Source organism: Labeo rohita, chromosome 24 (genome assembly GCF_022985175.1).
Source record: "Labeo rohita strain BAU-BD-2019 chromosome 24, IGBB_LRoh.1.0, whole genome shotgun sequence".
NCBI lineage: Eukaryota > Metazoa > Chordata > Actinopteri > Cypriniformes > Cyprinidae > Labeo > Labeo rohita.
In genome coordinates this window covers 30,454,091-30,481,088 of record NC_066892.1, presented here as the reverse complement: position 1 = coordinate 30,481,088, position 26,998 = coordinate 30,454,091, and the positions used below count along the sequence as shown (strand labels likewise).

General features: G+C 38.6%; 1 protein-coding gene across 6 annotated transcripts in view; it reads left to right on the top strand.

Annotated features, from left to right (window-relative positions):
- cdh19 (cadherin 19, type 2) overlaps nucleotides 1-26,998 on the top strand; it is a 54,860-nt gene that overhangs the window by 11,820 nt on the left and 16,042 nt on the right. For 3 of the 6 annotated variants that reach the window (XM_051097607.1, XM_051097608.1, XM_051097606.1), the window contains exons 5-11: nucleotides 10,854-11,021; nucleotides 16,936-17,123; nucleotides 17,421-17,674; nucleotides 18,312-18,448; nucleotides 21,253-21,374; nucleotides 21,809-21,926; nucleotides 24,303-24,545. In XM_051097607.1, the coding sequence (XP_050953564.1) occupies nucleotides 10,854-11,021; nucleotides 16,936-17,123; nucleotides 17,421-17,674; nucleotides 18,312-18,448; nucleotides 21,253-21,374; nucleotides 21,809-21,926; nucleotides 24,303-24,545 (1,230 nt within the window). Of the gene's footprint in view, nucleotides 1-10,853; nucleotides 11,022-16,935; nucleotides 17,124-17,420; nucleotides 17,675-18,311; nucleotides 18,449-21,252; nucleotides 21,375-21,808; nucleotides 21,927-24,302; nucleotides 24,546-24,704; nucleotides 24,755-26,998 lie in introns of all 6 variants that reach the window. The other 3 variants (XM_051097611.1, XM_051097609.1, XM_051097610.1) reach the window with 3 other exon arrangements.

Sequence of the window (26,998 nt, the reverse complement as noted above, 5' to 3'; positions counted from 1 at the left end):
TATGAAGGTCAAAGACACATTATTAAGCACACTGATCTAACCACAGAGATGTGAACAGACTTTGTGTAATTCCTGAAAACTGTTTTCTGAATTCTGTTCAACAAGTAACACAAGTAAATCATACCTGATATTTAAGTGCTTGCAAAAGTCATCATCAGTAGTCAAGGAACTTGTTTTACAAATAGAATATCCGTGTAGTTGAAGATCTGATGTTGATACAGCGCTCTCACAGGAAAAGTTTGCAGGATTCATTTGTTGTGCAGGTATCAGATCACAAACAACTAAAGTAAAACAAAAAACATATGTGAGCATGTTCATATCAGGAGCAATTTAAAGAATCCTTGCTAAATAAAATCATTAGTTCTATAATTTCTATCCCAAAAAATATTCATATAGGTATCTGGTCATTAAAACAAATGAATAAATCAGTGTGCATGTTGATAGGACTGGAGCAATATTGTTACATTAGCAATCACTAATATTCCCCATGTGATTTTATAGCTATCATATATATTTGCAGATATTTGCAGACAGAATATTCAACAGTAAAGACTGGTCTAAGCATTCTTAGACATTACTTTTATATCGTCTAAATATTAGCCCTACTTTTATGTCAATTTGTTTATGAAACATAAAACATTCCTGACACCTTACAGATGCATTGAAAAGTTGCCTATGATATTTCAAAATGTTGCACTCGATTTCACACATTTTTGTCAGGAATTATAGTTTTGGAAAAAGTCTAACTAGTAAATGCGTTCAAGTTTGTCTCAACAACACATTATCTAATGCCAATAAGAAACATTACTTACACTGTATATGAGATCCTCTTGTCAGCTGCCTGTAGCCGCGCTCGCATTCTGTTTGTGAGATTAACAAGCTTAGCCTGTTCCTCTCAGTGCATCCTCATCTGGAGTAAATACAAGATTTTTTCCTCTCAGCGCTTTCTTCCAAAAACGAAAGTATCCAACACAAACGAGTTGCTGCTTTGTTTACGAGTTGATGTGGGCGGTCATTTCGCGCGTCTCTCACATGGCAGCAGGACATGGCATTGGTTTCATACAGATTACTTAAACACAGAATATATGATTTTGATTAAACTTCATTTAAAAGTAGACATTTCAAGCTTTCTATAGATATATCTCTCATATTTGTGTCATGTATTCACTGAGTTTTAGTTCATTTTAATGACGCATTTCAACTGGATATTCACAGAGACTGAGAAGACTGAAAGGACACCCTGTATTTTTTATTAATTTAAAAAAAAAACACGAACATTTGTGGATATGTTGAGCGCACACAAATAAAAGTAAACTTTCTACAGATTCAGGTGATGTATTACTTTTATGTGTCCAATCAAAATTGAGGGAGCAATTTAAGTTGTTTTTGCTGTCATCTGGAAAATATGCAAGTGCTCCCGCCGGCGCCTTAGCCGACCCCAGGACGTTAAGATACAAATGACTGCTTTTTACACATTTTTAAAGAATACATTGAGTATTCATTTACAGAGCAGGGTAGATAAAGTAAGTCAACCTTCTAATTTAGTAACTTGTTGTTTAGCAGCAAAGTCTTTGTAACATTCTTGGGTATAGGAGAAAGAAAGATCACGTAGACAGGAAGAGTTGTCATCAAACGTGCAGTTTACTTTTTATGCCATTCACATGCCCCGTGGCAATTACACAGGCTTAGTTACCTCGTCACTCTCGACGTGCTTACGTCAGAGTCAGAATGCTGAACAGAAAACCTGGAACAGGACTACATGCAAACACTACATCCCTCCCTTATTCGAGAACGAGAATGTACTTGCAACACAGAATCTTAAATTGCAGATTACATTCTATATAATCAAATTACAAACTAGGAAGGTCCTTTTATTGCCTCAAGCTACCACTGTCAAAACATGAGAACAGGAATGTTGAATGAAGCAAATCAATACTTATGAACTACAAGTAGTAGCATGCTGAAAAAACAACATTTCACATTTCATCAATCAGATATCTTGGGGCCCTATGATTTGGTCTAAGGGAATATCGAGGGGTATTTGAAAATTCAGAGAGTCTCGGATTGGTGGTAGTGTGCCGTGGGCCTTGCGGTACATTGTCCTGGAGCACATCTGAATCTGGTGTTTGTGCTCTGATGTCATCTTCGTCATCAGAGATTTCATTCTGCTCAACTGTGAGATGAGATGGAAGCCTTTTGAAAAATGAAGAATTTCTCGTAATGCATCTTCCTGGGTGACTTGCTGTCACCAGACCCTTTGACTTTGATCACTTTGTACGGTTTCATCTCATACGGAGTTGTCAGCTTTCCTGTCACGGGTTGTCGGCAGAGCACAGCGCCACCTGCTTTGATCCTGGATTGTTTCGTTCTGTTTTGAAGTTCTGCATATCTTTTCATTCGTTGTTTTGCAATGTGGTCCGTATCGCTGAGGTCAGTTTTCTTCCTGCCCTGTGGATTTAAGGGTAGAGTGGGACTGATCTTTCTTCCAAATAGTTATTCTGCTGGTGACACTTGGGTGGTTCCATGTGGTGTTGCTCTGTAATTTCTTAGAAAACTATACAGACACTGCGTCCATGGTTTGCTTTCTGCGTTCGTGGTCATGATTGTCTTTTTGAGTGTTTGCATGAATTGTTCAACTTCTCCGTTCGCTTTGGGCCAATATGGAGTTACTTTTCTGTGTTTGAAGCCAAGATATGCACTGAAATCCGCAAAGCAGCAACTACTGAACGGTGGGCCATTGTCGGTTTTGACTATTGCGGGTAAGCCAAAGGTTGAGAATATCTTATCCAGTTTGGCAATCACAGCACTGGCTGCTGTAGACTTGACTATCTCCACTTCTGGATACCTGGAATAATCATCAGCTACTACCAGCAAGTAGTCACCAGAAAGAAAGGGACCAGTAAAATCCACTGAGACTTCCACCCATGGCTCTGCGGGAAGATCGGACATCTTAAGGGGTTCTGTATGATGTTGGACTGTGGCTGCTTGACATGGAATACATCCTTGCACAGCTTTCTCCACTTCTGCATCTATACCAGGGAACCATACATTTTCTCTTATCAACTGTTTAGTCTTTATGATGCCCAAGTGTCCCACATGTGCAAGTTGGATGGCCTTTTGATACAGAGAGGCAGGTAAAATGAGTCTGTTTCCCCTGAGGACAATGTCTTGCGATGCATTGACTGTGAGCTCATGTCTCAGCTTATGGAACGCTGTTAGCTTTGCATGTTCTACATCTGACATGGTCTGTTTCAAGTGTGTCCAGCCTTTTCCTTTCAGCTCTTTTATCACTATCTGCAGGACGAAGTCTTTTCCAGTTTCACGTCATACTTCATCCAAGGTCATTGCTTTTGGAACTGTGTTGTCAATTAAGCTGACATAACTTTCTGCATTTTCTGAACAGTCTGTGTGGTGTCCGTCAACAGGATGCCTCGACATGTAATCAGCAGGATTGCCTTTCCCTGCTTTGTACTTGACTGTAAATGTGTACTGTTGCAATCTCAGCCTCCAGCGTTCAAGCCTGGCTGGTGGAGATGCTTGAGGATTGTTGAAAATGAGCTCCAGTGGTTTGTGGTCCATAATGACTGTGAAGTGTGAGCCATACAGGTATAAGTGGAAGTGTTCACATGCCCAGACTATTGCTAGAGCTTCCCTTTCTGTTTGTGAATAACGTTGTTCTACAGATGTGAGTGCTCTACTGGCATACGCAATTACTTTGTCACCAGACCTGTCTGTACCTGGCTGGCTCAGTATCGCACCAAGACCAACTGGACTTGCATCAACAAGAAGTGTTGATGTCTTCCTTGGATCAAAGTATGACATTGTAGCATTCTGGATGAGTTGAGATTTCAGCTTGTCCAGTGCTGCTTGTTGTTCGGGTCCCCAGTTCCAAATGTGATCTTTCCGAACAAGTTCACGCAGTGGCTGTGTGGTTGTTGCATAGTCCGGAATTAAACGTGAACAGTATGTTGTCATTCCAAGCAGACTGCGTACTTCAGACACATTCTGTGGGGCTGAAAGGTTCTTGATGGCTGTTCTCTTTTTCAGATCTGCAGAAATTCCTTTGTCTGAAAACACATATCCAAAGAAATCTAGTTTCTTCTTGCTGTACTCACACTTATCTTCGTTGAGGGTGAGGTTTTTCTCTCTGAGTCTACCTCCAGAGCCCTGCATGAGTTGTAAATGTCGTTATGTACCTGGAGTCTGGATGTAGTTCAAGCTGATGATATCCAGCATTCAGATCCAGTTTTGTGAAACAGTTTATCTTAACTACACAATCTGTTAGTTTTTCAAATTGGTATGTTTCGCCGGGCCACAAAGAAATATAGAGCTGAGTATCATCAACATAACAGCCAAAGCTAACACCATGTTTCCTGATCATATCTCCCAAGGGACATTTAAAGTGTAAAAAGTAATGGCCCTAGTACTGAACCTTGAAGTACTCCATACTGCACTTGTGATCAATATTTATTCACTGCCACGAATTGATGGCGGTCAGATAAATACAATTTAAACCATGCCAATGCACTACCACTAATGCCAACATCATTTTCAAGTCTGTTCAGGAAAATGTTGTGGTCAACAGTGTCGAATGCAGCACTAAGATCCAGTAGCACTAACAGAGAGATACAACCACGATCAGATGACAAGAGATCTTCTGTAACTCTAATAAGAGCAGTCTCAGTACAATGATACAGTCTAAAACCTGACTGGAAATTCTCACAGATACCATTTTTCTGTAGGAAGGAACATAATTGTGAGGATACTACCTTTTCTAATATCTTTGACAGAAAAGGGAGGTTTGAGATTGGTCTGTAATTAATTCATTCATTAGGGTCAAGTTGTGGTTTTTTAATGAGAGGCTTAATAGCTGCCAATTTTAAGGTTTTGGGGACATATCCCAAAGACAATGATGAATTAATAATATTCAGAAGAGGACCTATGACATCTGGAAGCAAGTCTTTTAGTAGCCTAGATGGAATAGGGTCTAACATACATGCTGTTGGATGATTTAAAAGTTTATACACTTCTTCTTCTCCTGTAGTAGAGAATGAGTGGAATTGTTCCCCAAGAGATCTATAGCACACTATCTGATGTGATACTGTAATTGATGGCTGCATGGTGACAATTTTCTCTCTAATAGTATCGATCTTGGAAGTAAAGTAGTTCATAAAGTCATTACTGCTATGATGAGAGGCAAAGTCAACACCTGTTGGTTCTTTATTTTTCATTAACTAGACCACTGTACTGAATAAATACCTACGTTTATGTTTGTTTTCTTCTAAAAGAGTCAAAAAGTAATCAGTTCTTGCCATTTTTAACGCTTTTCTATAGGATAGGGTACATTCACGCCAGGCTGTACGAAAAACCTCTAGTTTTGTTTTCCTCCAGCTGCGCTCCATTTTCCAGGCTGCTCTCTTTAGGGCACAAGTGTGCTCGTTATACCACGGGGTCGGACTGTTTTCCTTAATCTTCCTTAGGAGCAAAGCAGCGACCGTATCTAGAGTGCTAGAAAAGAGAGAGTCAATAGTTTCTGTTACACTAAGTTTTACTGAGCTATTGGACATGCTGAGGAATTCAGATAAGGAAGGCTACTTACAAAGCAGTATTTTGTAGTAGAAGTGATGGTTCTACTATACTTGTAATAAGGAGCTGAATTTACAGTTTTCGTTATCTGGAGTATACATGAGACTAGATCTGAGATATCATCGCTTTGCTGCAGAATTTCAATGACATTAACATCAATTCCATGTGACAGTATTAAGTCCAGAGTATGATTTCGACAATGAGTAGGTCCTGACACGTGTTGTCTAACCCAAATAGAGTTCAGAATGTCTATAAATGCTGATCCTAGTGCACCATTTTCATTATCAACATGGATGTTAAAGTCACCCACTATTAAGACTTTTTCTGTAGCCAACACTAACTCGGATAGAAAATCAGTGAATTCTTTAAGAAAGTCTGTATGGTGCCCTGGTGGCCTGTATACAGTAGCAAGTACAAATGTCACTGGAGATTTATAATTAACACTTGTTTCTCTGGATAATGTTATATGAAGCACCATTACTTCAAACGAGTTATACTTGAAGCTAGGTCTGTGCAAATAGTCGAATGCGATTATGATGCGCATCTCTTCATAACGGTTCCGTGATTAGTAAATTTCCATCACGTGCCGGACGCATTCATTATGGAGCGGCACTCACTACAAAGAGCCGAAAGAGAGAAACTGACAGAAAATATTCCAAACCTATAAATTGATGTTCAACAGAGAAACACTTAAACCCCTTTACCTACCCCTCAAGATTACTGTTATACACTTGGTTCATGTTTATAACAGTAATCTTGAGGGGTAGACTCATTTAAGATAATGTAATCATCTGGTTTAAGCCAGGTTTCTGTCAAACAGAGCACATCTAGGTTATGATCAGTGATCATATCATTTATAAAAAGCCCTTTTGTAGAAGGGACCTGATATTCAATAAGCCAAGCTTTATAATCTGTTTCTCTGTATTATATACATTTTTTATTTGTTGAACATCAATTAGATTGTTACTTTTAAATTGGTTTGGATGTTTTTTTGTATTTTCTAGCTCGGGGAACAAACACTGTCTCAATAGCAGGATATCTAGGTGAAAGGGTCTCTATGTGCTGAAAATGAACTTGTGTCGGTGACGTGAGGTGGCTAGCAGACGGTCAGTTTAGCCAGTCTGTCTGCTTCCTGACCTGGGCCCCCAGTTAGTCAAGTGCAAACTCTAAGACTATATGCCATATTTCTTTAGAGAAGAGCGGCACCACCCCTGGAGGGATCAAGACCATCTCTTTTCAAAAGGTCAGGTTTTCCCCAAAAACTCGTCAAATTGTCTATGAAACCTATGTTGTTCTGTGGGCACCACATCCAGCCATTCAGTGACGACAGTCTGCTATGTATCTCGTCACCACGATAAGCAGGGAGGGGACCAGAGCAAATTACAGTGTCTGACATCGTACTTGCAAGTTCACATACCTCTTTAACATTATTTTTAGTGATCTCCGACTGGCGAAGTCGAACATCATTTGTGCCGACGTGAATAACAATCTTACTGAATTTACATTTAACATTAGCCAGCACTTTTAAATTTGCCAAGATGTCAGGCACTCTGGCTCCCGGTAAACGTTGGACTATGGTGGCTGGTGTCTCCATTTTCACGTTCCATGCAATAAAATTGTCAATATCTAGAGCACTTTTATTAGGTTTTTCAGTGGGTGTGTCACTGAATGGGGAGAACCTGTTTGATGTTCTGATCGGAAAGGAAGAGCGATGTTTTGACCCGCGACTATGCCGTCTCACAGTCACCCAGTTGCCCTGCTGCAAAGGCGAAGTTAACGAAACTGAACAATGCACAAGACTCCCTGGGCTAGTCGCATCCAAAGCCGTATCTAAGGCCCTCACATTCTTACTATCCTCTATTAAAGTTTGGATGCATGTCTCTAGTTCAGAATTCTTCTCTGTCAGCCTATTTCCTTGCATTTATCACATGTAAATCCTTCACTGCCAACAGAGATAGGTAAGCTATACATGTAGCAGGTAGTGTATATTGCAATAACAGGAGAAGAAGTCATTACTCACCGTGATTGTAGAACAATTCCAACTCACCGCTGTTGTTTGATGAACTTGTGAAGAGAAGGGCAGGTGGAGAAAACAACAGGGTGAGAGAAAAAAGGAAAACGGTAGTAGATGCGAATAGAAATGAGAAAGGAAATGTGAATGGCAGGCTAACCGGCTAATGTAATGCTAACGCACAGCACGGCATTGCACTCTTGGTTATAGAATAAAAACGAACATTCAGCGAGAGCGTGAATGGAAACGCAAATAGCTGTAACGCCACACCAGCAGAGGGAGCCCTTGCCCATGTACTATTTCCACTCCCTCTGCTGCTTCTATGGTTACTTCCTGTTTGGCAGCCATATAAGAAGGGCCATGCCAAACAGGAGGGTGGGAAGTATTGTTTTGCCTGTGCGGACTCTGCCAAACGTTTTCCCTGTTTTCATTGCCTTGTTTTGTTATTTCCATGGTTCTTGTTTTATTTCATAGTCATAGTTTTTGCCCTGTTTCATTGCCATAGTTTTTGCCTTGTTTTATTCCCTTGTTTATTTGTTACTTTTGGACTGCTCTTTTGGATTTTGACCTTTTGCATGTTTTATTGGATTACGCATTGTTTTGCCCTGGATGTTACTGTTTGTTGGAGATTGACCTTGCCTGTCTTGACTATGATTTGTACAATAAAGCTCGCACTTGGATCTATTCACGCTTCCGACGAGTCCCGTTACAGTAGCAGGCTAAACAGCTAACGCACAGCACGGCATTGCACTTGCGGTTATAGAATAAAAAAGAACGATCAGCAAGAGTGAGAGAAAAAAGGAAAGCGGTAGTAGATGCGAATATAAACGTGAGTGGAAACACAAATGGCAGGCTAACCTGCAAACAGAATGCTGATGCACAGCACAGTGTTGCACTCGCGGTTATAGAATAAAAGTGAACGATCAGGTTAGTTTGATGAATAATATCAGAAATCTGGTGGGAATAAAGCTATATCACGTTAAACAACAGAGAGTAATAGACAGATTTCTACAGAAAATTTCTACAGAGGAAAAAAAAAAAAAAAAATTAATCGAAGCTCCAGGGAGCTACAAACACACACCAGTCTGCAACACACAGGAAACAGCCAAGCAAACCAATCCCTAGGTCAGCACATGCTGAATAGACCTCAGGTGCCAGGCAAGTTTCAGAACGATTGTTCATATGCATAAGTTCTGAAGATGTATAATGAATTTGCATAATGATAGCGTGGGATAGATAAACACTGGTGTATTGTTCACAATTCCAGGTGACGACAGACCATAAAGCGAACAACAAAGTCCAGCAAACAAAGAACAAGATCATAGTTCAGTAACTCACCAGATCTGACACAATTTAAATCCAACATACTACTGCAAGAACACCGGAGGAAAGTATTTTCAATCTCATTCCATAGTGCAGGCGAGACAAAGAGCAGATCCTATGGAAATTGATAGTACAACAAATGAGCAGATCCAATGTAATTCAACGATAGTGGCTCTTTGTATGAATCCTCTCAGCGCAAGAGCAGCAGTGAAGATGAAAAAGCTGCATCAAAACTGTGGCTCAGTGTTTTAACACTAAACTGGAACACTTCCTGAAACCCATGTCGATCTGGAAAAGATTGCAGTTGTATAAATATAACCTTCTATAATACTTTGGAAAGACATGGCAGTTTTGGTTTAGGTCTGAAATTGGTGAGAACAGAGCTGTCCGCCTTTTTGATCAGTGGTTGCACTATTGCATGTTTAAAATTCTTTGGTACAACACCTGAGGTGAGACTGCTATTTATAATTATCTGACTATTAGGTACAATGGTTTGAAAAACACTTTTTAAAAATGTGGAGGGACAATGTGGGTCACTAGGTTTAGAATTACAAGAAAGATAAATATCAAATATTACAGACATGTGGTCAGAGAAAACTGCGTCACATTTATCAATATTACACACGGGTAGACCACAAGATAATACGAGATATAGTATGTGTCCATGCTCATGTGTAGGGCTAGTAACAAACTTTATTAAGAGACTCAATAAGAAATTGGCTTAGAGCAGGGGTCGCCAACTGGTGGACTCCAGTCCGATTCCGGACCTCGAGATGCATCCATGCGGACCGTGAAGGCTTTTGACATAATGAAATAAATAAATACCAAATGCTAATTTCTAATAAATCACATTTATAGCAAGCACATCAAGGTCTGCGCTAAATGCAATATGCCAGTGAACCTCTCAATGCACCAGAAAGTGAAAGTAAAAACTGACAGCGCTTTCAGCATCTACATTAATGGCACATATTTTCTTAGAAACGACGAGTGACAAATCTACTTAATATGCTGATATTAATTTACTCCCCTAATACTTCTCTTGTGGCCCGAATATAGTGGGGGAAAATGAGAAGAAATGTTGGAATAGAATGATCTTCCATTTTTAATCAGCCCATACGCCTGCTGTTGTCAAAGACCAATGTGAAAATCAATCAATTTTTTAAGCAGCAAACATGCAGAGTTGTAAATGTGAACTGGTGGATCAACAAGAAGATAACATGTTATAATTATAACACGTTAAGGTAGTAAAATATATTTGGATGTTAATTAATAGAATACTTGATTGATAATAATTGTTTAATATAATATAAGAATATAAAAATAATATTAATATTAATATAAGAATTGATCATTTTGACTCTTAAAGGCTTAAATGTGAAGTTTATCATTTATTAAGTCTTTTTGTTTTTGTGAAACCTATTATTTTTCCCGGTCAAGTTCCTGGCCCACCAGACGTGACTTGACTTTTCCAACAAGCCATTACATTTACCTCGGGATCTATGCTGCTTCCCTTTCCTTGGGGAACACAGAAGTTGGCAAAGGAAAGCAGGTAGTTCATGTGGAAACAGAGGAGGGGCTTTGGTTCACCCAGACTGTTGATTATCATATTTTTTCATGGCATTTCTTATGTTAAAAAGTGCTCTGCGATTGTACACCAGCAGAGAGTCAGCATTTTCTTTGAACAACTGATAAAAACAACACAAACACAAACAAAGCTGATGACAGCAGACGGCGAGCCACACACACAGGCGCATCTTGATATGTGTCTTTAAACACAAAACACAAGACAGGGAAACACAGGCTTAAATCAAGACAGGCATCTGTCAGATAGAAGAGGTAATATTCCTGGAAAAAAAATTACACAGCAGCTTTAAATGTCCAAATACTATTTGTGTTCAGTGTTTTTTTTTTTATTTCTTTTTCTCCCATATAGGTATAATTGTGACATCATTGTCTAATATGGACAGAGAAGCCAGGGAGACATATCTGGTTGTGGTTCAAGTGAAAGATATGCTTGGACTCACCGGAGGCTACAGCGCCACAACCACCGTGACCATCAGCCTGATGGATGTCAATGACAATGGCCCCACTTTCCAACACAGTGAGAATCCAAAACATTACCATTAAATATTTCAGTCAATAAAATAGATGAATTATGTTAAAAGTATAACTAGTTAACTAATTTAGCACACCACAGAATCCAAAGCTGCTCACAATGACTTGATGTTTATAGAAAGACAGAAGACCATTACCAAATCATTTGTATTGTTAAAGAAATTTGTAATATTTTTCCTATATTTTCCTAACAGCACTTGCATGGAAAAAAAAAATATATAATAATAATAATTATTTTGTATAGACCACTGTGTATCATGTATCATTACACCCCTATTATATAGATAGACAGATAGATATAGATATAGATATTGTAACAAATTAATCCAACTGAAGCGGCGAGTTGAAGCTGATGGACCCAAGTGCAGTTTTATTGTAACAAACGTGAAATCCAAACAAACAATAATCCAACAATGACTTGATGACTTGATGACTTGACTTGAAAACAGACTTGAATTAACATGAACAAACTTGGCATGGCATGAAACAGACTTGAACAGAAACATAGACTCACCAACAGCAGGTTTACACTACAATACAAAACAAGGAACAAAGGGAACATAAGGGCTATATATACCAAACAATGGGGGTCACATGACACAAACCAACCAATGAGAACATGACACATAACTAGAACAACCAATGAGAATATGACACATGACTTGAACAACCAATGAGAACGTGTGTCACATTGAACTAAGGAACCAATGGCAGGAATTCAAGAGGGCAAGGGAAGCAGGACACAAACAGCATGAATCAAAACTACAAAATAAAAGACATGAAAACAAGAACATGAACAAAACCCAAATCCCATATTACAGATATATAGATACAGATATATAAATTAAAATCTGCTCCCCATTCTATTCCTGTGAGACACCTCATAATATTTAACACTATATAACATTTGTCCTCCACTTGCTTAACATGACCTCTGCATGTGAGTCGTGAATCAAACCCCAGCCCCCCGACCCCACCCCCAAAGAAACAAAAACAACTCTTTCTAGCTTAGTTCTTGTAATGTGGAGAGGGACACGAGAGGTGAGGGGATCCATGCGCAAGCTTTTGTTCAATGGACGAGACAAATACATGGTCAAGCAGGCAGGGTCAGAATAACAACAAACAGGTACGTAGGGACGCGGCACAAGAGTAGTCCATGAGGCAGGCATGGGTCAATCAGCAGCAAACATAATTTATAACGTGAGGCAGAGGGGTGGCCGTACAACGAGCAAGAGTCAGAAAGGCAGGCGGTGAGACAGACGAAAATGAGGTGGCCAGGCGAGAATATTAAACTAAGGGAACTCGGGAACTAGGAAACTAAGGAACAACTCTGTAAAGGTGCTAGCACTAGGGGAGCGCTAAATGCAACCAACACAGTTCTCCACATAACAACTCCACAGTACTCGGTGAGTTACAGAGGGAAAGTCCGGGGCTTAAATAGGGTGCCTGATTGGCCACAGGTGCAGACCCAATCAGCGCGATGGATAATGGAATATGTAGTCCGGGGTGTAGAGCAACAGTCAGTGTGTAATGACAGAGCGAGAGCGACATCTGGTAGTGAGCGGACCGAAGGTCACCGACCAGATTCATGACAGTTCTATACAACTTAATATCATCAAATAAATATCTTTGGTTTTCTTTTTAGATAAAACCATCACTTTTGACTTTCTTTCACAGAAAACTTAAACCCCAATTTCAATCCCCATCTTTCAACCCGTTTTATTCCTGTATTTTCTTAACCATGTATTTCACATTTCCCACTTTGCTAAAGTGCCCCATCATCTACAAATAATTATATACTCATGCCATATTACTTTATTAAATATATCATTTATCATCACAAATTAAAGTGTGGGACTTATAACACTCCCTTGTGGTGTTCCATTTTCTACAATGTGCTTGTTTGAAATTTCTGTTCCTATTTTAACTTGAATTGATCTTCCTTTGAAGAAAATCCAGTTAATTTTTTTTCCTCTCACTCCCATTTTGTGAAGTTTAATTATTAACCCCTCTCTCTATAACATATGGTACGCCTTCTCCATGTCAAAAAAAAAGACTGCTATTAATGATTGTTTATTTACCTGAGCTTTCCTTACTTCATCCTCTAGGCACAATACTGCATCCATTCTGCCTCTTCCTCTCCTAAACTCGCTTTAATACTCTGTTATTAGTCCCCTTTTTTCCAATAAATACAATAATCTCTTGTTGACCATTCTTTTCATTAATTTACAAATATATTAGTTTAAGGCTTATAGGCCTATAATTGGATGGCTTACTAGCATCTCTTCCTGGCTTCCTTTTTAGGATAATTATTGCTTCTTTCCAATTTTCAGAAATTTTCCCTTTGTGTCATACTCTATTAAATAACACTAACAGTTTCTTCTTGTCCTCTGTGCTTAACATAATATAACTTATTTATGTCACAGTAACACAACAACTAACGTAAGTGGGCTAATAAAAGAAAGATTTAATCCTTTCGTGAATCTCGCAGTGCGTCGCATCGCGTTCTTCCTCTGAGGGAAATAAATCTTACTCCTCAAAGCGTGTCTTCTTCCAGAAACAAGATGCAAGTAGCTGAGATGAACAATGAAGACAAGTCTCGCTGCTTTGTTTACGTTGATGTGGACGGTACGCCATGTGCACCTCACATGGATGATTATAATAGGGACTTTAAGTGAAACAGCTTCAATGGGGCTACGATGAAAGTAAAAATAATTAGGTCTGAGAATGTAAAAATCATTAAGCAACTAGTTGCTGATGCCAACAGCAGACATATCTTTGATACAAATGAAAACATCGTTAAAATTGGCTTAAATTTAAAACATATCAACACAGATTAAATGAATGACTAATGGTAGAATCGTATACTGATGGAATTACAGTGGTATATACTATAAAAATGTAACATCTACCTAATCTGTGACGGGTAAAGACTACGGCAAACCAGCTGTTCACCCCGTTTGTTCACAAAACTACAGTGGAACGTCAAGAAGTGGCAGTTAAAGTCGTGAATTTACAAATATGAGTCGGAATGCCTTTACAGATTCCATCCGTGGCTGCTGCTTAAAGTCCCTAATATCAAAAGTGAAAGTAGCTCTTGGGTGTGATCAAATTAAAAATAATTAGGTCTGATGAGAAAGACTGGACATGGCGTTGGTTTCATACAGATTACTTTAACACAGGATATTTCTTTTCGATAAGACTTACTCTTACATTTAAAAGTAGACATGTCAAGCTTTCTATAGATATATCTCTCATCTCTCATGTTGAGTATTCGCTGAGTTTCAGTTCATTTTAGTGACGCATTTCTAAATGATGATCACGGGGACCAACGCGGCAGACTGCACACCCTGTTTGTTCACAAAACCACAGAGTGTTGTTGTTATTATGAGTATTTACAAATAAGAGTAGACCCTTTACAGATTCAATTGATGTATTGCTCTTATCTGTACAATCAATAATGATAGAGTAATTTCTTTTAGGCATTTTCAGAAAAACTGTCACAAACGATGCTGATGCGATTTTCGACCTCAGGGTTAAAAGAGATATCTTGATCATCCTCTTTTTTCTTTAAAGTCTCCAAATTCTTTAACTTGGTATAATCTCTACCCTATCTACCCTATGTGACTCGACATAACATTGCAACTACAGTAAAAAAAAAAAAAAAAAAAAGCCGGCACAGTTTCTTCAGAGCGGCTGTAGGAGCTCTGATGACCACATGGCTGTTTCACGATTGGCCAGATTCACCGCATGACAACGATCACGTGTTTTGGGTTTATTCTAACATCCTCAAGTCCGATAATGCTGACAAATCTGTGTTTTTAGAACAATAAAAGTGTTTTTACTGTAGTCACAATGTTATATTGAGTCACATTTATCATAAAACACTGATAAAAGCATGAATAACCCCACTTTATTAGTGTTTAAACAGTATATGTTTATGTTGATCATTATTCTTGTTCAGATGGCGCTGTATTAAGCAATATATGAAACGTGTTTCTGTTGTTCATGAAAACGCTTTTGAAAAGTATGTGTATTTGATAAATATTGCATTTAATTCACTTTATCTGTGATAGTGCATGCAAACCCCGCGAGAGCATCACTAACGAGAGCAGAAAGTGTCTGACTTGACAGCTCCGTTTTTAACTCCGCCTGCGACTGCTCTCGGCTACTCTCGTTGATCGCCGTCTGTAGCCGTGGATAAAGTCGAACACACCTAGAATCTGATCAAGCTGCGCAGCACTGCGTTAAGTCGAACACACCTACTGGCAACGAGAGGGCTACTAATAGTAAGCAATAGGGAACACATGACATAAACCAACCAATGAGATGACAGAGCTGAGAGCCACATGACAAGACAAAGAACCAATGAACCATGACACATGAACTAAGGAACCAATGGCAAGAGTACAAGAGCGCAAGGGAATCGCATGACTAAACATGGACCATGACTAAACTTAAAAATAAAAGACATGAAACAAAATCCTAAACCAAAGAAGGCACTGGAACAACCACAAGTTGAACTCCAAATTACAATATGTAAAGCTAAAATAAATCGATTGGTATGTATTGAAGTTTAAAAGAAATGGCAAAAAGTTGGGAAAATGAAAGAAAAGAAGGATGTTATCTTTTAGCTAGATTAAGAATAGGACATGTAGCATTAAATAACAGTTTGAACATAACAGGGAAACGTGAAACGGGCAATTGTGATAACTGTGGACTACCAGAAATAATTGAGCATGTTTTTCTTTATTTTAATGTGTATAACATATGAAAGGGTAAGACATCAGATGTTCCATGAACTGGAACTGATGGGAATTAATAGTGTATTTCTAAAGACACTTTTATGTTATGGGTTAATGCAATCAAAAATATATGAAGAATTTTTTAAAAACTTAAAAAAGACAAGATTAATGGAAAGAGTTTGAAGCTTGAATGTTGTATTCATTTATGTTTATGTAAATGTGTGTGTGTGTGTTGTTGTTGTTGTTGTTTTCGTAATAGTTGAACAGTCCATAGCTGAACCGTGTATGTTCCACACTCCAGACCAGTAGGTGGTGGACATGCACCTTTAATGCTGGTTTGCCAGTCCGCCAAAAACACAAGAGAAGAAAACCTAAAACCCATGTTACAGTATTCTACGTCCATGCTTGTGGCAAGATTATGTGGGAATAGATCAGTACTTTTTCAAATGGACAGAAACATAGAAATAGTAATTACATAGCCATGATGTGATATTCAGTCATTTTTAGCCCAGATGAAACTCTCTGTGACCTTGACCTGCCTGCTCCAAATAAAGGGGTCTGAGAAGACAGGAAGAGTAAGAAAGGTTCCAAGTTGTGATGTTCCAGAGATGCTTTCACTGGCCACAGAATCAACATCTGTCTTGGACAAGGTGCTGTTATTCCCAATGCCAGTGCCCAAAGTTATGTTTTTCTTAGAGATTCTTGTCATGACCATAGAAACCACCCCCAAAATCACTTATATCACTGCAACCTCCCCAGTGGATCCTGTTTTTGGATCAGATGTTTGATATACTGTAAAGAGCACTAAAAGACATAGGGCTAAATCATGCGTTCTTTGCAGAGCAGCCAATGGTCCTCACAAACAGCTTAGTAGATAACATTAAATAAGATCTTTAAAAATGTTGTAATGGGAAATGTTAGGTTGGAGGAAGAGTTAGAGGACAGGAAATATAATTAGCATTGCATAAAATTAATAGAGGTCAATGAAAAATTCACACCATGTCAAAAATGCATATGAATTTGTGAATAATGACATTGTACTTTATTATCAGCATTTAGTGATTTATTGCATTATGTAGTATTTTTTTCCTGTTTTGGTTGCCAAAGCACATGAATGTTAATGAAAGTGTTTTGTCTTTTTCTCTGTATGTCCAGATTTGTACACATTTGCTATATCAGAGTCAGCCCCAGTTGGTACTACAGTGGGAAGAATTATGGCAGATGATGGTGATGTTGGTGTGAATGCTAAAATGAACTACAGCTTAGAAGATCTTGAGGAAAGCAGCACCTTCACAATTCAGACAGATCCTGACACTCAAGAGGGAATTGTCATACTGGCTCAGGTCTTACAGTGTAATACAGATATATGCATATGTAATCATCAACATATAATTCTTTTCTTTTTATAAATATCCATGACTGTTTCACAAATGTTGGGCATGATGTTCTCAGAAACTAATTCAAGACACATTTATATTAATTTATATTTGTACTAAATAATTTATATTTTTAGTTAAATATTTTAATTCATAATTAATAATTTAATTCATAATATTAATTTTCAAGTTTTAATCCATGAACACTAGCAGTCAATGGACAACTGTTTCATGTATTTTATAAGTGTTCTCTTGTCTCTGTAGCCACTGGATTATGAGAGCAAGAGGCGGTTTGTCATTGCTGTAGAGGCCATCAATGAAATCATAGACACACGTTTTTTAAGTGAACATGAGTTTCGTGACAGGACAACACTCAAAATCACTGTGACAAATGAGGATGAACCACCCATCTTTTATGAAAGACCTTATAACTGGAAAGTTCTAGAGAGTGCCCAAATAGGCACTCAAATTGGTACCATCTACGCTAAAGACACTGACACCACCAACAACCCAATACGGTAATCCCCCACATCTTTCATGCTTTCTTACAATTTTTATAAAATAAACTCTTGCCTCACCATATGATTAATAAAGAGGTACAGATAATTAAGAACAAGAGTTAAATACAACATCAGCAAATACAATAAAAAGGATGGATGAAACCAAAAACATACATTTATGCTATTGTAGGCAGAAGTGAAGACAAGGAAACATGTTAATGTTGAAGTCTGTTGAGAGGAGTACTTCAGAACCTGCAATTAAAAAAAAAAAAAATTAAATCCCAAAAGGATTCTGATTCTGTTGTTCAGAGATAATGAAACGTTTTTGAATTTTTTCCAGCTTAATGACAACAACAATAAACCACATTTGGTCATTTTAGGTAAAACTGATCCCTCTACTTTAGTTAAAAAAAGGCTCCAAAACCTGTTGTTTGTGAATTTGGAGCAATCTGGAAAAACAGACTAAAAGATTCTGAATCTACAGAATAGAATACATTATGTTTGCCATATCATCTATGTGCTTAGCCACACAGTCCATGATTGTTTGATTTAACTGCTATTTGTGCATGGTTGAAATCTGCATATGGTAACAAACATCAGGAAAGAAATATGTGAAAAAAAGTTCCAAACAACAATTTTTTTTTTCTTTGAACAGATACAGCATTTCAAAGAGCAGTGACACACGACAGATGTTCAGAATTGATCCCAGTAACGGGACAGTGTATGTGGCCAACCTTTTGGATCGAGAAACGGCAGCCTGGTACAACCTGACCATCAATGCCAGAGAGATCAGTGAGCACATTCTTGTTACTAATGTGCATCAGCTAACATGACATATGATGACTAATTTGAAAATACAGTACAGATGTAACATTTACTCTAGGTTTGAGTCTTGAGCTGTTGTCTTCTTAGTTCTGCACTCACTTCAGTTTCCTCTCTTTGTTGATCTGGTACCACTGGATTTGTCCTCATGTGTCACAACAGTGTCTAGTTAATGTCAGGTTTCTGGTCAAGGTAGCCATGTCAGAAAAACAAAACCAGCCCAATGTTGTTGTTTGTTTTTTTTCCCCTTGGGGTTTTCCTCTCCATTCTGATGAAATTGCATTCCAGGGTGTTTGTTTTAACTCGTGGACTTCAAAAACAACCCACAGAAACAGTGCAAAAGTAGCCCAATCCTGTCTGGGGTAAAGATGAGGCTAGGATTCAAACACATGAACATTACACATCAAACTGGCACAGGACAGAAAACACTGGGAGAATAAATAGAGATGCAAACAAGGAGGGTAATGAGGGAGGACAGGTGAGGTAGATAAACCAATAATTGGTTAACAAGAAGGGCAGGGTCAAGACAAATAGACGGGGGAGCACATGGCACAGAAACAAAACAAAGCCAAAAGCTCACATAAAACATAAGAACACACACTAATGAGAGCTCATGATCTGCATGTTCACACAAGACAACACAAAAGCATGCGGCCAAAGAGAACACTCACGAGCCACATGCTGCAAAAACGACAACGCAAGAACCAAAAAACATGCGAGATGAGTACACAGAAAATAAATGTTCGAACCCCGACTGTAAGAGCCATTTAAGTTATTTGTTTATTTATATTGATGTGTGGAAGATATTTGTTTGGATTAAGTAATTGTTAAATAATTGTATTTTAATAATTTAATTTGATATGTTTCTTATAAATATTGAAAATGATGTCATTTCCGGCAAGAGCTGTTAGAATCTGTTTTCATGCAAGATTGGAGCGACACGGTTTTTTGACCGTTAAACATTTCCAGTAATTTTTTGGTTATTAAACTTGCTGAAAGGAAATTACTGGACTTTGGAATGTTTTTCGAGTTCAATACACACTCACATAAGTAGAAGAAGCAATGGAAATTAGAAATTGGACGGATTGCTATCACCCCGACACTGAACCAAAACTGAACTGACAGGATTACCAGCCCTAAGGAAAATTAACGATGATTTTACTAACAAAAAAAAAAAAAAAACGGCTCACATCACTTCTGTATGAAACACAGTTGGAAGCATCCAGTTGCACCTCCTTACCTGTGTGCACAAAGTTATATGCACACATTACCTTTCCTTAGCTGATAATCACTTTTCCTGATTTCTGGTATATTTCTTACTCGGTGGTTGTTGTTTTAATGACTTTCATATTTGAAGACACATCTCCTGGATTAGTTTCTGCTTAAAAGAGAAGTCCACTTTCAGAACAACAATTCAAAATAATGTACTCACCCCCTTGTCATCCAAGATGTTCGTGTCTTTCTGTCCTCAGTCGTAAAGAAATTATGTTTTTTGAGGAAAACATTTTAGCATTTTTCTTCATATAATGGACATATAATTGTGCCCCCGATTTTGAACTTCCAAAATGTAGTTTAAATGCAGCTTCAGAGGCTCTAAATGATCCCAGCCGAGGAAGAAGGGTCTTATTTAGCCAAACGGTTGTTTTTTTTGGAAAATAAAAATGTGTATACTTTTTAAGCACAAAAGCTTGTGTAGCACAGGTTTTGGCATGCGCGTTCACAACATACTATTGAATCAGGTCGAAAGGTCAGGCTGAACGTAGACAGAACCATAGACCCAGTGTTTCCAAAGTGAACGCTCAAAGACTAAGAAAGTGCAAGTAAGTCAAACGCTGTTTACAAACTAAAAAGGTACAACGTGTCGGATGATTCTGAAGTTGTAGGAGAAAATAAGATGGAGTTTTTCACCATACTCTACCATTTTAGCCGGAGTTCACAGACAATGAACTTAGACATGATTTGTAGTAGTGATGGGAAGTTCGGATCATTTTACCAACTCCTTTGACCTTTGAGTCTCATTCAGCAAAGTGAACAAATCTTTTTTCGAGTCATTTCGTTAATTTTAGCAAAATCACCATCATGTGACAGCCCCATAAAATGAACGAATGACTCAAAAACCCAAAGACTCGAAACAGTGAACTAATTCCAGTACAGAACCTAACAGGATGTTGCGCATGCACGACTGAACGAATCACTCCCCGAGACGACTCGTTCTTCGCAAGTCACATTAAAGATTCGTTCAAAATGAACGAATCGTTCAAGAACGACCCATGGACACGAATCCCAGAGCCTGTGCTACACCAGCTTTTGTGCTTAAAAAGTATACAAATTTTTATTTTTCTAAAAAAAAATGACAGATCGTTTCGTTAGATAAGACCCTTCTTCCTCGGCTGGGATCATTTAGAGCCCTTTGAAGCTGCATTTAAACTACATTTTGGAAGCTCAAAATTGGGGGGCACAATTGAAGTCCATTATATAAAGAAAAATCCTGAAATGTTTTCCTCAAAAACCATAATTTCTTCACGATTGTTCTGGAACATTTCTTCTTTTTTTGACATTTTTGTCTTCCCAGGTCTTCCCAGTCAGGTTAGCTATGTTTATTTGTTGCAGCCATCCTGTCTTTAACTCCTCAGACTAATGCACCTGCTGACCCCTAATTGTCTGTGCATGTCTGTGGATTGTTTGTCTATGGAGTTGAGATTAATCTTGATGAGAATAATGAATCTCAATCTATCAAAAAAAGAAAAACATGTATGTTTTACTGCATCTTTTAGGTAATGAGCAGCTGTCCTCCTCAGTGACTTTGAACATTACAGTCCTGGACATCAATGACAATGTGCCGACCCTGTCACAAGACTATCGGCCCTATGTGTGTGAGGACACACAGGCAGGAGAGGTAACACACACAAAGTTAAAATCTTTCTCATTTATCATCAGTTGTAACATTATAGAGCTTTCTCTGTCTCTGAAAATTGCTTGCTCATTTTGCTCATCCCTTTTAGTTACAATACCAGTTTAGTTCAGTGAAGTAAAGAAATCACAGAAAGATGAACAGCTAACAGTGGCCTGATCCTGGTTAAGCTGCATTTGTATATTGAAAACATACAAACCACATATATAAAGTTAAATCACTCTGGTAAAGTCCTTATTCTGTATCTAAATGGATTGATTTGTACATAAAACCAACATTTTAACAATCACTAGGTATATGTATACACATAGTAGTCCAAAGTATGTCCTCTTGGCAAGGATCTAACTGTTTGAGTTTGAACTGTTAATAAATTGAGGTGCATGCACTGATTATGTGTTCTCTGTATGTCTCATTTAAAGCTAATTGAATTGATCAGTGCCACTGATGAAGATGATCCTGTAGACGGCCATCATTTCTATTTCTCCATGATCCCAGACAAACACATCAATCCCAACTTCACTATCAGAGACAACCAAGGTATGTCACAACATGAACTTTCTAAGTTTAGAATGGCTGGTTTCACACACATTTCACCTGCACACAAACAGTAAGTGCTGTGTATTAATTTTGTCGCCTGTGTTAAGTATAGATTGTTCACACAACATATGGTGAGTAGTTCTGTGCTAAACAGTTTCGCCCAAGTAGAGTTTCATGCTGAACTCAAAACTCAAAATATGTCTGCCAGGCACAGGCACACAGACAGCATTTTTTAATTTCCTGTAGAAAATCTGATGGAATCTAGATGATTTTAATAGTATATGTTGGAATTATTAACTTTTTTTACTTATTCCAAATTGAACTTATGATTGTTATTTAAGATAGTAAAAACTCAACATAGCACCTCAGAAATTACATGTACTCTGTTAAAAAAAAAAAAAAAAAAAAAAAAAATCAAGGAAATGCTAAACATAACACTAAAGCCCTATTCGGAGGGGACTCATTTTCTAAACAAAGTGTAAGTTACAGGTTTTACCACCCAAAATCAGTACATGATTCCATGTACCGATTCAGACAGGACTAACATTCATTACAGAGATAGAAGAGTCTGTTGCTGGGCATTGCAGAGATCATGTGCTCTGTATGCATGCATTACGTATAGTCATAAACTATAACACAACTGCAGCAACCATGTTCCATTTTCGTTAAGGGTACATATGTAATTAAACATTCTGTAATTGAGGGCAGAAATGAAGGTGAGTAATCTTACCTGATGATGATATTACTGTAGCCATTCTTGATTATTATTATTATTATTATTATTATTATTATTGTTATATTTCTTCACCAGGAGGCAAACTCATCTAAGTCCAAATTGAACGGCGTGCAAAATACGCATGGTAATCAGAGCGTTGTGAAAAAAAAATATTGTCGAAAATCACCGATAGTCACATTTAGACTGGATTCATTTTCTCTGAGGATCACTAAATTTGCAGGAAAAAAGTAAATAATTAGCTCTGTAATTATTACAGACGTTGTGTGAGAAAAACTCTGCCTTGGCAGATTCGGACAAGATTAAAATCGCAAAGTACATCTGTGAAACACAAATTTCTCTAGCAACCCACTGTAAAGCTAGTCCTATCTGAATAGAGGGTATGCATTGACATCTCTTTCCCGCCAGGACACGCCCCCTCAGCCGGACTGAGTGGCAAAAGAGCCTTCAGCTTGAATGGATTTAATAGGGAAGATGTGAAAACATGAGTAAAACAAATGATAATCAGTTTAAACTAAAGGTTGCTGAACTCGATATAATGGTCCTAACAATTTAACAAATATCCAGTGGTCAGTGGATGTTGATGCAGCCAGGAATCGTGTTTTCTAATACTTTTATGTGTCTGATTTTGATGCTGGGGAAAATAAATAAAGCAAATTTGCCTGTGAACTCATTTTGTAAACACAAAATAGGTTGGATTAAACCCCAGTGATCACTTATATCAATGTTATATATATCGTCATATTGTCCAGCTAAAAAACGTATATAGTTTTTGTCAGTGTTTATTTAAAAACATCCAGTTATGCAGAATTTAAGATGGTAAATATTTAGTTAATGAGCTGTCAATACAATAAACTGTAATACAATATATAGGATATGATTTTACTGCACAATTCAACATATTAACATGAAATGATAACTGCAAATCCGTGTTTCGCTGCCTGAAGACCATTTATTTCTTTGAAGTGCAGCGATTAATTTGCTTTTCTTTTCAGTAGCTTTCAGCAGTCTGTAAAAATAAACCTCAGGTTTCTTGTCAAATCTATTTGTACAGTCAATTGCAAAGCTCGTTCTGGTTTTAGAGGTGTTTTGTGTGTTTGTTCGCAGCATTCACATTGAAACCAATGCAGCTACTCCAGCTGACGGTGACATCACATGCATAGGGCTTAAGTCAGGGAAGCCACTTCAGGGAGTCTGTCCATTTAGGAAGCATAAGTGATTGTTTATCAGTTTCAGCTGCTTTGGTGCAAATGAAAGTGACAACAGGTGCAGTGGAGAGGCAACAACCCCCAAAAGGGAATGGTTTTGCTTATCCATTCTGACTGATCTGTCTCTAGTTTTGTTAGGGTCCTTCTCACTACTTGTTGCATGAGGCAGTACATACAACCCAGTCAGTTTGTTGTTGCTCTAGATCCTCCAGGATGGCACATCCATATGTGAATTTATTCATTTATTCATTCATTCATTCATTCATTTGTTCTCAAAAACACCATATATAAGTAAAGATTTTGAACTGGAATATTTCATTCATTTAGATCCAATGTGTGATTTAAGTGTTACATGATCTACTATATGTGTATATATATATATATATATATATATATATATATATATAATTGTGTCATAATCTGAAACTGTCACAGATAACACAGCTAGCATTCTGGCACGGCGGAGCACCTTCACCCAACATGATCGCACACACTACCATCTTCCTGTGGTGATCAAAGACAGTGGTTCCCCAGTTCTGTCCAGTACCACCACGCTTACCATCAGGGTGTGTGTGTGTCAGCCTACCGGTCACTGTCCGTCGGGTGGTGTGGAAGTCTCTCTGGACATCAGCATGCAGATTTTACTGGGCCTGTCTGTTTGCCTCATCACACTTGCAGGTGAGCCATTATGGGGTGTTGCATTGAGAACATCTAACCCTAAGTGTTTCTTTTTAAAGTGGTATTTATGTAGCCCTAAATAGATTTCTCCATTTCTGATGAATTATGGGATACATGTATGGTTGCATCAGTACTGAATTACAAGACTCTCTTTTCTAGCAGAGCTCTTGTGTTAATGAAGGAATATTCTCTACACTCCAAGCAGGCAAGTATGACAAAACACAGGCCAATCTATTAAACTTTCATAATTAATATACTGATAAAACAGTGTGACTTACACTAATATAATAACACTGATGCTTATTCAAGTGTCAGAATCTTAATTATATACTATATGTAAATAAGAGTGCACAAATAAAATTTGCATATGAGCAGTACTGAGTGAAACATAAGCATTTCTCCTTAAATTCAGACAGCCATTATCGTGATCACTCTGTCAGACTTGATTTTGTGATAATGACCAGCTGACTATACATTATTGTTTACTGTGTTTTTCAGTAGTGGTGCAATATTTGTGTTCTGTCTTGTGCTCTTGTTTTGTAATGTTTTTGCTCCCTTTTGTTTCTGCTTTTGGTCCTGTTTGCCTTGTTCCTTGTGCTGCCTTGTTTACCTCCATAATTCCTCTTGCTTGTTACCATAGCTTCCCTTGTTAATCACCATGGCAGCTAATCACCACCACCTATCCCTTGTTAGCCCTGGTTAACTTGTGTATATAGTAGTCAACATTTGAAGTGGATCAAAAAAAAAAGTTTATCAAAGTTGTCCTAAGACTGGGTCCTATGAGAGAACGGGTGTTGTTTTGGTTTTAGGACAACTTTGAAGAAAGGCTTTGATCCACTACAAATGTTGACTACTGTATATACCCCTGTGTTTGCTCATGTTCTTTGTTTGGTGTTGTCCATTGTGGCTGGGCGTTGGATTTTCCTCAGTTCTGTTCCTATGTTTCTTGGGTCAGTTTTGTGAATTTCTGGATCATGTCCTGCAACTATGTGATTCCTCCTTCACAGTGGGAGAGGTGTAGGAGGGCTGCCATTTTAGAGTCTTGTCCAATCATGGCTGCCACTCCTGGGTCTTGTCCCATCATGGCTGCCACTTCAGAGTCTCGTCCCATCTTGTTTGCCACTCCTGCCACTTTTTTTTAAAAAGTGACTACTATCTTGTGTGTTTGGGCTGCACACTGCTCTCCAGCTCCTCCCGAAGCAACAGCATTCAGTCCAGCTCCTACAGAGGTGGTGGCATCTACTCCATTTGCCTGTCCCGTCACGGCCAAAGTATCAGTCTCTTAGGTCTCAGCCTGTCTTACAGTATCATGGCCAAGGAGGCAATCTCTAAGCTCTATATCTGTCCTGTTATGGCCAAAGAGGCCATCTCTGAATTCTATGCCTGTCCTGTCACATCCACAGAAGCCATCCCTGAATCCTTTGCTTGTCTAGTCACAGTCATGGAGGCCGTCTCCAAACACCATGCCTACCATTTAACTACCACAGAAGTGGTCCCTGCCTCTCTGCCACCGAGAACCCTCTGCCTGCCTAGTTACGGCCACAGATGCTACATCTAACTATTCTGTAGTTTGTGTTACAGTTCCGCCTGACCCACCCCGGTGGTGTACTGCTCCACTGTGGGGGTCTTCTGTTCAGTCTCATCTGCTGTGGTTGCCTTCTGCCTTAATGGTCACCTGCTCAGCTTGAGCCACCCTGTTGGTCTCCAGCTCTGCATGCTCCACTGTGGTGGACTTAAACTCAATCTGCTCTGCAGTGGTGGTCTTCAGCTCCATCGTGGGGATGTTCAGTCCCATCTGCTCCACTGTGGTGGTCATCTGCTCTGCCATGGGGATCTTCAGCCCTGTTGGTTCTCATGTGGGGGTCACACCTCATTCCTGGACTTAAAGTGTGTTTTGTTTTGGAGTGTCTGGAATCCGCTCCTTGAGGGGGAGATATGTTTCCCTATTTTGTGTGTAAAGACACTTCTTTTGCACCTTTTTGTTTCTGCTTTTGCTGTTTCCTGTGCTGCCTTGTTTGCCTTCATAGTTTCTCTTCTTTTGTTACCACAGCTATCCTTGTTAATCACTATGACAGCTAATCACCTCCACCTGTCACATGTTAACCTAGATAACTTATGTATATATACCCGTGTTTGCCATGCTTTATTGGATAAACCATTCAGTTGCATTTGAATCCTGTTCTACCTTCTTTCTGAGTTTGCCAGTGTAACAATTTGATTTCCCCTTCAGGAACTCGAGCTGCGTCGAAACGCTATGGGGAACGCCTCCAGTGTGACCATGCTCTGAAACGTGTGCATACAGTCCAATGGAGAAGCGAGATGTCACAGGCGCAGGGTAACGCAGAAACCAAGAAGCTTAAAAGCACGTGCGGTGCGTGCAGCCGGCAGCTTCTGTCTTTCAGTATGTGCTCTGTGTGTGTGTGTCACTCTGTTTTTTGTGCCAGTTTGCACAG